We start from the raw sequence: 13,971 nt of genomic DNA on the forward strand, positions 1-13,971 counted from the left end.
GGTATGTTAAAGGACTTGCACAGCTTTTTATGGTAGATTTCATGTACTTAAGTATTCTGTGGGTTAAGAATAAATAACTCTGCTGTTTTCTTACCAGCATGTTCCACTTAAGCACAGCAGCTGCATCCAGTACTTGTAACTACCACATTTAACTTAGCAATATGACCATAGAAAAGAACAAAGTAATGCCAATGCTGAGTAGTAGGAGAGGGGGAGAAGTACTCCTGAACACAGAGAACAGAAGGAAGCTACTTCACCCATCCCCAACTTGAAATGGTGCACAGTAGCGTAATGAGCACTCCTGTAGTCTGGACATCACATTAAATACATAGTGTGCACAGCTATAGGGAGTTTCACTTACCCAAGGCAACATTCAATCCTAGCCTCTAGAAAATTTGTGGGACAGCATCTTTGAAAAATAAGTTTTGTTTGAGCAGATAAAGTGTTACCATCATGTGTTAAAATATGAAGAACCCTGCACTTGAGTTTCCAGCTCTGAACACCTAGATACTAATTTCAAAACTAAACTTTCCTCATGTACAGGTGGGCTTTTCAACTCACGATTAAGAAGTGGGCATGTTCTATAAGAGTGAGCACTAACGCTCAGTTGAGTTTCCAACCGATAGCACTCTAAAGTAGTTCAAAACCAGTGACAGGCTTCTAGTGTGGGACATACACATAACAGGTGTACTTAGACAAGTGACATTTCAAAGATTTTAGTGTTTACATGAATAAAATAAGTGATGCCACTAAAATTCAAAACAAAACGATTTATTCTAGCCTGTCTCAGTCTATTTTCAATTAAGTCTTCCATACAAATAAGTACATACTTTAATACAGGAGAGCAAGGGAGGAGTATTTTAATATAATACAGACAGACATTCAGTTGCTTCAGTGTGTGTTTACAAGACAAGTCAGCCCCCTTTACAAGAGTCAATTCCATCAGTCCTATTTACAGTGTGTGGCATTAACTTGCTTGACTGCAAAGAAAGGGATGCTTGGATGTGTTTGACCATCATGTGGCAAGGTTGATTTACTGCCTGTTCTTCAATGCCTCCACCAACCTATGGAAAAAATTAAGCAAGCTTATTTACTGCAGACTCCATTTCCAAGATGCTGAGAGGTTGTGCATGGTGCACTGGAATAATCATGTAGCCTATGGGCCCATGCTTTTGTTCATTTGGAAAAAAGTTAAAATTAGCCCCAAAAATATCCAATGTTAGATCCTTTTGAGGACCATTATAACAGCATTAGTTATCAAGACTTGAGTTAAACAGTTACTTACCACTCCATTGCCTCATCAAGCCCAGTGCCTTTGGTTGCAGAGGTTTTGAAAATCTGCCACTTTTTGTCCTTCAAAGCTGGTAGGCCCAGTGAGTTTGCCATTTCTGTGGGAGTCATGGCCTGCTCCATGTCCTGTTTGTTTGCAAACACCACTAAAATGGCTTTTTTCAGTTCTTCTTCCTAAAAAAGAAATCTATGCAAGTAACACTATTCTTCCCCTGACCTGAGGAGAATTTAAAGCAAACTACAGGTTTATTTATGTAGAGAAAACATTGATTTTCAGTCTTTTATATACAGTAAATCCTTCAAAAGTAAGGAGCTAGGCATTCTGGTAAACCTAAACTAAACTTTGATGCCAGTTCTCTTTGTTTGAAATGACTTCCTAAGGGAAACTGACCAGGAGCGGACAGATTTAAAGTATTCTGTAAAACAAAGTATAGATTTTTATCATTCATTGGGCCAATAAAGGTATTCAAAGTTTATTAAATTAAATTAGGGCACAATTCTGCCACCCTTGCATTGTAAGATACTAAACTTCATAAGTAATCCTATTATAATCACTGATATTAGTTTAAGGCTGGCAGACCTGGGCCCTGAATAATGACAAAGCACTAAGAAGCTATGCTAGTAACAGATTATATTCAGTCTGGTGTCCACACAAAGGCTTATCTGAACTGACATGAAACATGGAAGACTGACAAAAGCATTAAACATATTGCAAATATTCTGCAGTCAAAAGCTTTGTACAGTAACTCTTCACTTAATATCATCCCCTTGCTGATCAATTAGAGAACATGATTGTTTAAAGTTGTGCAATGCTCCCATATAACGTTGGGCAGCTCCCTGCTTTGTCCACTGCTTGCAGAAAAAGCAGCCCATTGGAGCTAGCTGCTTGGAACCAGGGTGGACCAGCTTCCCTAAGTTCCCTGTGCAGCAGCTGGGCTGGGCTATCAACTGCCTGGCAGTTCAGCTGTCCCTCCCTCCCACTGCTGTGTGCTGCTCCTGTCCTCTGCCTTGGAGCTGCTCCCAGGAGCCTCGTGCTGGGGTGTGTGCGCGCGCTAATGTCAGGATGTCTGCTGCCCCACACTTGTTTAAAACGTATGCGCTCTGTGTGTGTATAGTTTTTTGTCTGGTGAAAAAATTTCCCTGAAACCTAACCCCAGATTTACATTCATTTTTATGGGGAAACTGGATTCGCTTAACAGTTTCACTTGAAGTAGCATTTTTCAGGAACGTATCTACGTTAAGTAAGGAGTTACTGTAATATGATACATCCTTAGGAAAGTAGTAAGACAACTTGATTCCAAGCAGAGTTCATTGTGGGGTACTGGTTTGTTTTAGATTTGCTCTAAGAGGAAAGATCTGCAATTAGTATTTTAATTATCTAAACAGTATCTTTGTTTTCTTACCTCCAACATAGCAACAAGTTCTGATTTTGAAATGCCAATTCTGTCTCGATCACAGCTGTCTACTACATAAATGACTGCATCTGTATTTGAATAGTAACACCGCCAATATGGCCTAGAAAAGAAGAACAGGCTAGCTGAGTTCATATAAAAGTTAACTTTAATTTTACTAAGGAACCCAACCCAATGGCAATTATAACAGTGTGATGGCCAGTGCTTGAAAAAACCACTTGCTCAGGGAAAGTAGAGTTGTCCCCCTCCAGGTAACTGGCGTAAAAGGCAACTGGTGCCTTAAAAGTGGAGGAAAGGAGCAGAGCACTCCAAACACTACTGCTCAAACAAGAAGTGGGTAAAACTACCTGGGGACAACTATTGATTGGGGGGAAATAAGATGTGCCACAGTTAAATTCATGGTTTTGAGGGGCAGTGCAGCAGATATTTCAGTTAAGTGTTTCTAAGCCACGTCTTTTACCATAACAAATTAAGCTTTAAATAAAATTTTACAAAACTAGTTGTGTGAAAAGCATCTGCCATGGATTTTGCTCTTAAGGCAAATAAATTAATCAAGCAAAAAATAAGACCTGATTTGATTCTTTAAACTGACTAGTAACTAACTAGGTTTCCAATTAAATCTTCATTTTAGAAGAATTGTGCTTGCTGAAGTATTTTATTCAGAATCAAAAGTGAGGTTTGCATCTGAGGAAAGTAGTTCTTGATCTTTAGCAACTAAAGTTTGTAAAAATCTATTTTTAAAAACATGACAAACAAGATTCTGCAAGAGGTGACCATATTCTCACTGTTGTACTATATCATTACTCATTAAAATTTTCAAAGGAATTTGTTACCTATTCCTAAATTTAATATTAGGGCCATCACACCATTAAACAATAATACCACCATTTATTTAAATATTTTTTGATGTTTTCTACATTTTCAAATACAACACACAATACGAAGTGTACAGTGCTCACTTTATATTTTTGATTACAAGTATCTGCACTGTAAAAAAAACAAAAGAAATAGTATTTTTCAATTCATCTATCACAAGTACTGTCATGCAATCTGTCCATAACGAAAGTTGAACCCACAAATGTAGAATTATGTACAAAAAACTGCATTAAAAAACAAAACAGTGCAAAACCTCAGAGCCCGTGAGTCCACTCAGTCCCACTTCTTGTTCAGCCAATCTCCCAAACAAGTTTATTTACACCTGCAAGACACAATGCTACCCTCTTCTTGTTCACAATGTCACCTGAAAGTGAAAACAGGCATTCTCATGGCACTGTTGTAGCTGGCATCACAAGACATCCATGTGCCAGATGCGCCAGACTCACATGTCCCCTCATGCCTCAACCACCATTGCAGGGGCCACGCACCCATGCTGATGACAGGTTCGGCTCAATAACAATCCAAAGCAGTGAACACCGACACGTTCATTTTCATCATCTGAGTCAGGTGCCACCAGCAGAAGATTGATTCTCTTTTTCGGTGGTTCGGGTTCTGTAGTTTCCGCATCGGAGTGTTGCTCTTTTAAGACTTTGGAAAGCATGCTCCACACCTCATCCCTCTCAGATTCTGGAAGGCACTTCAGATTCTTAGACCTTGGGTCCAGTGCTGTAGCTACTTTTAGAAATCTTACATTGTAGATTTGACAAAAAGTAAAGAAGGCACCAGTGAAAGTGTTCTTAAAATGAACATGTGCTGGGTCATCATCTGAGACTGCTATAACATGAAATATATGGTAGAATGCAGGTAAAACACAGTAGGGGACATTGAACTCCTTGGGTGAGAATTGTGTCACAAATTTAATTAATGCATTTTTTTAAACGAGTGTCATCAGCATGAAAGCATGTTCTCTGGAATGGTGGCCGAAGCATGAAGGGGCATACAAATGTTGAGCACTCCTGGCATGCAAATACCTGCACTCACTTTCTGGTGACACTGCAAACAAGAAAAGGGCAGCATTATCTCCTCCAAATGTAAACAAACTTGTTAGTCTTAGGGTACATCCAGACTACACGCCAGATCGCGATCGATCTATCGGGGATTGATATATCGCGTCTAGTCTAAATGTGATATATCGATCCCCGAACACACTCCCGTCGACTCCGGAACTCCACCAGGGTGAGCGGCGGAAGCGGAGTCGACGGGGGAGCTGCAGCCAATCGATCCCGCGCTGTGAGGACAGGAGTTAAGCTGAAATAAGATACATCGACTTCAGCTACGCTATTCCCGTAACTGAAGTTGCATATCTTACATAGATTCCCCCCGTGTAGACCAGACCTTAGCAATTGTCTGAATGAGAATTATGTACAAATACATACATACGGACCTGCAGGCTCCGAAGTTCCACATTGCGCTCAAAAACAAAACAGTTATATAACAAACAAACAAAAAACAAACAACAAAATCTACATTTGTAAGTTGCACCTTCACCACAAAGAGGTTGCACTACAGTGCAAGTATGAGGTGAATTGAAAAATACTATTTCCCCTGTTTACAGTGCAAATATTGGTAATCAAAAATATACACTTTGATTTCAATTACAACACAGAATACAATATATGTGCAAATGTAGAAAAACATCCAAAATATTTAATAAATATTTAATAAATTTCAAGTGGTATTCTATTTTTTTGAGTTAAGTGCATGAGTTAACTGTGATTAATCGACAGCCCTATTTATCATTTTAGCCTAACATGCTAAAATGTCTAGATATTTTTAAAGATACATGGAACTAAAGCTAAGCATAACATAAATCAGTAGATAAGGAAATAAGGTCTTTAAATGAATTTAACATTTTTATTGGCATGCAGATAAAGTTTCCAAGGGCATTTTGTATCAGAAAATTAGACTGCAAAGTTTAATGTATTTAGCCAAACCAAACCTAAGAACATTCCATACAACCACTATCCCCTCATGTTAACTGGAATGCTTCTAAAATCAAATTTATGGGCTTGATGTTCAGACATACAGAACACTCAAGATTCCCACCAAAGTTTTACGTAGTCAGCACTTCTGAGTATCAGGTGCCTAGCGTTCATTCCAGTTGGTTATGCCATATCAGTCTCAGTAATGTGAAATTTCTTACCTGATACTCGTCTGTCCTCCCAAGTCCCAGACTTGAAACTTTAGATTCTTGTACGTTACTGTCTCAACATTGAAACCAATTGCTGAAATATATAGAGAGACTACCTTAGTTCTGCTCTCTGTGAAGAACATTCCAGCAAGAGAAGCGCTGTAATACATTCTAACTTCAGTTAGAATCTTTAATCCTCAAGTATAATTAAAACCTACACAGCTAGTTAAGTCCATACATCTTCATAGATCATGTTACTAGCTGCTTTTTTGATGATCAAATAAATGCACTATGCTTTGATTGAAAGACAAGATGCCATATTTTAAAAGAAATAAAAGCAACTTTTAAAAAAAAATTGGAGTTACAAAAGTGTGTGTGTGTGTATATATATATGGTTGTTTTAAATAGGAGTGTTGTTTATAACAAAGGCTTAGGCCCAGAGACCCCTGATTTCCCTGTGAGAACGAACATAAACGGAACAAAAAATGAATTTAGCATTGACTTGCTCTTTCCTGTCTAGAGTTTGATGTGTAGAAAAACAGAGCCTTCACAGAGTTCATGTTAAAGATACATTTGAGACCCATACTTTGCTGGACTGCCATCATTAATGCACATTAACACCATAATAAGAACCTACCAAACTCTTGGTAACAAAATTCAAATGTGTGGCTAGCACTTCCAGCGTGTAGTTAGCAGCATTAAATACTTTCTTTCCCAGTACTTCTACAGCACACAATAGTAGCTGCATATGGGAAGACACACAAACAAGGATACATGAGGTTCCAGCAACTTCTGAAGACTGCAGCTTAACTAAACCAAACTTTGTGTGCACACACTTCATAAACAAAGAAAGTGTATGTATTAGATCTTCACTGGATCAGTTATTCTTCAGAGAAGCACTTACTGGGGATGGTGGTAACAACTTCGCCAACTTGTAGCCTGTACAGAATTGTTGTTTTTCCTGCCCCATCTAGTCCCAAGATTAAGATTCTCATCTCCCGAGTGCCAAACAAACTGGAAAAGATAGTGGAAAAAAAGCCACCTGAAAAACAGAACAAAAACAAAATTTCAGTACCATATTGCAGTAGTACTAAGTAGTAAGAGAGCAATAGGAAACGTTGTCAAAGAACACCAGGAAGTATATCTGCTTTAAAAATATCCACTAGTCTGAACAACTGGATTATTCCCTTCAGTGGAACTGAAAACAGCTCAAGCTGTTGATTAGTTACGTACCTGCCAGCTCAACCACACCTACCCCTTCCTGTTCTCCAAAAGTTTGACCTCAGTCAGCAAGATCAGGTGGCAGAAGCAATCTTTCCTGCTGTTAGCATTTGCTTCTCTATCAGCAGATAATGAACTAATTCCTTTTTCTATTGCCCTCTATGTTTCTGGTGCATTAAATTACACAGGGACCTTCAAAACCTGATGATGTTAGAAAGGAAATTAAGTTCTCCTTCAGTATGATCCACCCACATGTACATGTATTGGTTTAATGGGGCACATGCTGTAGAGGAGGGGCGGGCAAACTTTTTGGCCTGAGGCCACATTGGGTTTCCAAAATTGTATGGAGGGCTAGTTAGCAGAGGCTGTGCCTCCCCGAACAGCCAGGTGTGGCCTGGCCCATATCTGACCCCTCCTGCTTCTTGCCTCCTGACAGCTCCCCCGGGACTCCTGCCCCATCCAACCTCCTCTGTTACCTGTCCCTTGACAGCTCCCGGAACCCCTGCCACTGACTACCCCCCGCCACCCCATTTTCGACTGCCCCCCGGGACCCCTGCCCCAACCCACCGCCCCTTCTTCCTGTCCCCTGACTGCCCTCGGAACCCCTGCCCACCCCTGCCACCCTATCCAACCCCTCCCTTCATTCCTGATTGCCTCCCCCCCGGACTCCTGCCCCCACTCTCTGACCACCCCACCCCGACCACAACCCCAAACTCCCCTGCCCTCTATCCAACCCCACCTGCCCCCTTATCGCGCTGCCTGGAGCACCGGTGGCTGGCGGTGCTACAGCCGCACTGCCCAGGACAAGCAGCTGCGCCGCCCGGCTGGAGCCAGCCATGTCACAGAGCACCGGGTCAGGCCCAGGCTCTGCAGCCCAGAGCATTGCACCAGCAGCACAGTGAGTTGAGGCTGCAGAGGAGGGGCCAGTGGCAGGAACTCAAGGGCTGGGCAGGAGGGTCCCCGCGGGCCGGATGTGGTCCGCAGGCCACAGTTTGCCCACCTCTGCTGTAGAGTCTGATACATGCTAACTGAGGCCAGGTCTACCTATAAGGTCTACATTATAATCTTACAGCAGTATAACTGCGTCACTCAGGGGTGTGAAATAACTGCATTGCTAGAGTGTGGGTTTTACCGACCTAACCACCTGCTGTAGACAGCGCTATGTTGACAGGAGAGGCTCAACAGGTGTAGACAATGCTGTCAACAGACACAGCTATTGCCTCTCGCAGAGGTGGATTAACTACACCAATAGAAGCAGCTCTCCTGCCAGCGTAATAGCATCTTCACTGAAGCATTACAGTGGTGCAGCTGCACTGCTGCAGTGTTTTAAGTGTAGCCATGTCTTTAAGTTTAAAGATTATGAAAGTGCACTGACAAATGTATACAAACAGGTGTCTAGCCCACCTTCAGAAGTGTTCACTTAGGCTGGGATAGGAATAGGAAAAGGGTGGCTGAACAGACAGATTGCTAAGCAACAGCTTCAACTATCTTCATTTCCACTGTAGAGGAAGACAGTACAATACTGCAAACTAGTGGAGATGTTAATTACCTGACTTCCTTTTGGAGACAAGTTTTTTAATCCATGTGGAGTACATTCTAGTCAGTCATTAGTTTAAATTCAGAGCTTTAAAGAGATGGGCTAGGTTCAAAATTTAACCTTATCTGATAGGAGACACCTCCAAATCAAATTAATGAGAAAACTTTACATCAAACGGTTACAATTAGAATAGGCATGCTTGTAGGACTGAAGAGTCCACCACCCAAGCCGAGTTTTGTTACACAAGCAAAATTATTTTTGAAGTGAGTCCTTAGTTCATGACACCATTTCAGTTAACTTTGTGTCAATCGTCTAATGTGTAACATCCTTATTTGGTATTCCACACCCAATCTGTCCGGCAGACTGTTTGCTGCTAGCTATATAACAAGCATATCTGTGAGAGAACTGTCCCAATCCAATGCTGTAGGAGCAGCAGACCTGAAACATTCTCCTACTTAAACAGGGTTTGTCCCAACATCTCATTCAGGTACACATTAAGGAAATGTACCTGTGGTCAGACACTGCTTTTATATTCATTGCACACTAAGCAAACAGGAGCATAATTCATTAAAATTTTAGACTAGTAGGGGAAAGACTGACAGACATGGCACTTCCTGCCATTTCAATATGGTCGCCCAATGATACAAGTTAAATATTTGTGGTTCATTATTTTATATGAATGATTTATGTATGATTGTGTTCTACTCCATGAGGGTGGATTGTGTTCTACTCCATGAGGTACCACAGCTCCGACACCAATAGGAAACAGTGGTGACTAAGGCAAATCATGTAGTTGTAATATCCCCAGAGAAGCACCATTTCCTGGGAAGGCTCGCAATATTTGTTCAACCTGGATTCTCCAAAGACCAACAGACAAAGAAAGGATTTTTGGATAAAAAGCGCAAGTTAAAAATGACTTGAGGCTTTTCTTCTTGATCTAGCAGACAGACAGGATATTCTATGCCATGGAGGTCAGAAGGGTTTGTAAGATTTTAGCCTGCCAGGGCTCCACAAGACTGATGGGTAATCTCTTGTGAGCTTGTAGCATGTGCACAGGAATGTTTATTGGTTTTGTATACATTTTCTCTGTAATGTTTTTAGCCAAGGAATAAATGTGTTTGTTTAACTTGTAACTGTTGGCAATACACTAGTCAGAGCCCTTGGAAAGAAAACAAAACACAGGTGCTGGCCTTTTCAGCAGAATGGCTTTCTGGAGATAACACAGCGTAGATCAGGGAGCTGGGCAACTTTAAACCCCCAGTCAACAGGGAATGAGACATAAGTCTCCAACCAGGAGAGAGGTACGACAGGGAGCCAGAAACATTTAAGTGAGTGCCCTTGTCGGACGACAGTAGGGGAATATAGGTACAGTTACTTGGAAATTCTGACAGGGACATTAAAAAAAAAGAAAAGAAAACATGACACCAGACAATATTACATCTCTACCCATAAATGTTAACAGCCGAACATGTAAAAGATAACCCATACTGGACAAATATCAGTTAGGATCCTAAATACCAGACAGAACCCAAGTTAGAAGTTACATAGTAAAAATATCCTATTCAAATAGCTTGCTTGTTGTAAACGTGTGTGTGTGTTAAATTTTTCTAGGGAGGGGAGAGGAACAGTGTACTTATGTAGAAAAGGGATGAAAACTACATGCCAGTCTCACTTTTTCCTCTCTAAGTCTGCTCCATTACAAAAGTGGAGCACATCACTGACTTTGGAAATACAGGAGTGGGCATGGGGCTGGCCTCTAAAATCCATGGGGCAGGAACCATTGCTATTATATCTGTACAACTCCTAACTCAATGGGACTTAAGGCACTATTGTAGTACAAATAATAATAGTAACAAGACATGGCTGATCTGAATGAAGTGTAAAGGCAAAGTGGCAAATGACACAACATGAAAGAGGTACCGGTATTTTAGGAGACACGTTTTGACAGAAAAACTTACATGAAAACCCCAGAGGACTTTCTCTCATCTTAATCCATAAAACTGGTTAGTGGAATTAGCCCCCTGATTCTCCCACTCCCTTTTCAAAAAGATGTGCCCCCATCTAAAGAGAGAACCCTAGTAAACTGATGTGCTCTGCAGACTTTTAGCTGCAGTAATTTGTTCCACCCTCGCCCTCTTCAGAAGAGGAGTTTTACGTTATTTGCCTGCTAGATTTATGCCTCTCTTTGCCTCCCCCTACTATCTACCTTATCTCATTATCTTAATTCTCTTCAAAAGCCCATTTATATAATTACATTTGTGTTATCTCATTTCAATTTGCCAGTGGAAAGAATGCTGAATACCTAATGTTTCTGAGTGACTTTTAGTAAATAAAAGTGGATTATAATCCTTGGCTAGTTATGGATTTCTGGGTGTAGTGGTTGTACAATTTGCAGTTTTGGAAAATTTATAAACTGTTGAAAAATAGGTGTCACCTTTGAGTGACCTCAACATTGTTAACACAGAATAACTTCCAAAATACATGGAGCATGTGACAGTCAGATGTGTTGATATAATTCATATAAAAGCACATGAAGTCATGATTAAAGTTTTGCATTCAGATAGCAAGTTTGATGATACTGGGTATTTACTGGGTTCTTTTGTATCTGTTGGAGATGTAAGTGAAAGCCCTACAGAGCACTGGAGTGTGTTACTGACAGTGTCGCAGGCAATATGAAGGCGGAAAGGAATGCACAACTTTTTTCCTTTAACTTTAAAAGCCCGACAATAAGAAGTTTTGGGGGGGATGGGACATGTCCTTCTGCAACCTCAACTGTCAACAATTTTGCAAATATCCTGCCTAAAAAGACATCAGAATTACACACAATATTCTAAACGTGGTACAGCTTTAAATCTAATTTTATTTCCAGTTGATATTGCTTAAGTGTCCAGCCCAAAATGATTTCATAGACTCCAAGGCCAGAAGGGGCCACTGGTGTCACATGATCTGACTTTAGGGTGACCAGAGAGCAAATGTGAAAAATTGGGACGGGGGGGGGGGGGGAAGGGTAATAGGAGCCATATAAGAAAAAGACCCAAAAATCAGGACTGTCCCTATAAAATCAGGACATCTGGTCATCTTCTCTGCCCTCCTGTACAACAAAGACCACAGAACTTTCCCAATATAATTCCTAGAGCAGCTCTTTCAGTGAAAACATTCAATCTGAATTTAAAAATTGCCAGTGATGGAGAAACCACCACAATCCCTGGTAAATTGGTCCAGTGGTTAATTACCCTCACCGTTAAAAATCTACACCTTCTAATTTCAGTTTATCTAGTTTCAATTTTCTGCTGGTCCTGCTATATCTTTCTCTGCTAGACTGAAGATCACATTATCAAATATTTGTTCCCCATGTAGGTACTTATAATCAAGTCACCACTTAATATTTTCTTTTTTCTCACTTTAATCATTCTTGTGGCTCTTCCCTGAATCCTCTCCAATTTCATTCTTCTTGAATTGTGCATCAGATCTAGACACAGTATTCCAGCAGTAGTCACATCCCAGTGCCAAATGCAGAAGTAAAATAACCTGTCCACTCCTGAGACTTCTGTTCATGCACCCAACGATTACATTACCACTTTTGGCCATCAAGATACACTACAAGCTCATATTCAGCTGATTATCCACTAGAACCCCCAAATCTTCAGAGTCATTACTTCCCAGGACATGTCCCCATCCTGTAAATATAGCCTACATTCTTTGTTCCTAGGGGTGTACATTTGCATTTAGCTGTATTAAAACACACAGATTGCTTGTGCCCAATTTACTAAGCCGTCCAGATGATTCTGTACAGTGACCTGTCTTCATTATTTACCACTCCCCCAATTTGTGTATCATCTGAAAACTTTATCAACTAAGATTTTATGTTTTCTTCCAGATCATTGATAAAGTTAAATAGCATAGGGCCAAGAGCCAATCCTTGGAGGACCCCACTAGAAACACAAGTTGAGGAAGTGTGATCAACAGAAAAGCAAGGTTGATTGGAAACTGCTTCACAACCAGAGCTATAGCAATAACTAACCACAAACAGTAGTGTCTGCATAAATCCTACCAGATTCTACTTCAGTCCAATATATCCATCTCAGAGCCTCTTTGTATTTTTACACCCATTCTATTAAGTACTGAACTCAGGGCTCTAATAAAGTCATCAACACTCTGAAGAACATTCCTAGTGTTTAGCTGTACAGAGTAGAACATATAAAGCTGCATTTAAATAGATGCTGCACTGCATTAGGTAAATGGCAATGTCTCAAGTACGGTTTAGGAGAACACATCAGATGAAGTTATTTGAGAGATCAGGGGAAACTGTGGTACTGGGATTAGATGAAGATTACAGCGCTTTACACCCGTAACTCTAAGTACTTTACAAAGGACACCTGTATCATTATCCTCATTTTAACGGATGGGGAAATGGGGGCACAGGTAAGGAACGGACTTGGCCAGGTCACGCTGTGAAGTGGTGGCAGAGCTGGGAACTGAACCCATGTCTCCGGGCCCCAGTCCAGCCAGTGCCTCACCCACGGGGCTTCTCTGACCAACTCCTGGATGCAGGTGCAGCCTCTGCCCTAGATTTACCTTTGTAGGGTCCTTTCTCAAAGGCCTTTGCAAAGACACGGCTGGCGTTCAAGTGCCGTGTCCTGCGCCGCTGGGGGGCTCCGGGGAGGGACGCTTTGCCTGCGCCCGCCTGACCCTAGCCGGGGGCCGCGCCCTGAAGTAGCGACAACGGCACCATCTGCCACTGCACCGGCCCACGCAGAGCCGCCCGGGCGCCTCAGGCCGGGACTTCCCCCCCCCCCTCGCCCCGCCGCGCGGACTGAGCCGCCAGCGGCCGCTGCTGCTCAGGGGAGCCGGGACCCCCCCGCCCCGTGTGCGGCCCCCCTGGGGGGGGGGGTCCCGGCTCCCCGCCCCCGGGCAGCAGCACGGCCCGGGCCGGCACGTCGGGGCCGAGTCTCGCGCTGCCCCCGCCGGCAAAGCGCCAGCCGGACCCGTCCCCGCAGCCCCCGCTCCTCACCCATGGTGCCGCCGCCGCCACCAGCTTCCACGTCGACGCAGTCGCCTCTGCCGGGGGAAGTAAATGAGGCGCCGCCAGCAGCCTCCCACTTTCGGCGCGGAGCCGAGATTTAGCCCGTTGGAGCCGGGGAGGGAGGGGCCGCGGGGCCCCGCCACTGACGGGTGCAGGGGCCGAGCGCGCGCAGGGTTCCCGAATCCCGCGGGCTGGAGACGCTTCCCACCAATGCGGAGCGACGAATCTGCGACCGTGGACCAGGGCGCTAGAGCTGCTGCGAGGCAGCGGGTGGGGCGAAGTGCCGAAGAGGTGAGGGGTGAGTCGGCGGGAAATGGGGCGGGGCCTGTTAGCGCGAAGGGGCGGAGCTACCCGCGTTCCTCCTCTGCCCCGCCTCTGCCCCGCGGCCGGCGCCGGAGGCTGCAGCTCCCCGGGAAGGCTC

The 13,971-nt window shown here is 43.0% G+C and overlaps 1 protein-coding gene across 1 annotated transcript; it reads right to left on the reverse strand.

Moving 5' to 3' along the window:
* Window positions 1-750: 750 nt before the first annotated feature.
* Window positions 751-13,781, reverse strand: ARL1 (ADP ribosylation factor like GTPase 1). The gene is made up of 6 exons (XM_045002324.1): window positions 13,539-13,781; window positions 6,674-6,811; window positions 5,782-5,863; window positions 2,694-2,805; window positions 1,286-1,464; window positions 751-1,064 (listed from the first exon to the last, which is right to left on the reverse strand). Exons 1-6 carry the CDS (start codon window positions 13,540-13,542, stop codon window positions 1,034-1,036), a joined length of 546 nt encoding a protein of 181 aa, XP_044858259.1. The 5' UTR covers window positions 13,543-13,781; the 3' UTR covers window positions 751-1,033.
* Between the last annotated feature and the right edge of the window lie 190 nt (window positions 13,782-13,971).

Source organism: Mauremys mutica, chromosome 1 (genome assembly GCF_020497125.1).
Source record: "Mauremys mutica isolate MM-2020 ecotype Southern chromosome 1, ASM2049712v1, whole genome shotgun sequence".
In the NCBI taxonomy this organism is placed as follows: Eukaryota; Metazoa; Chordata; order Testudines; family Geoemydidae; genus Mauremys; species Mauremys mutica.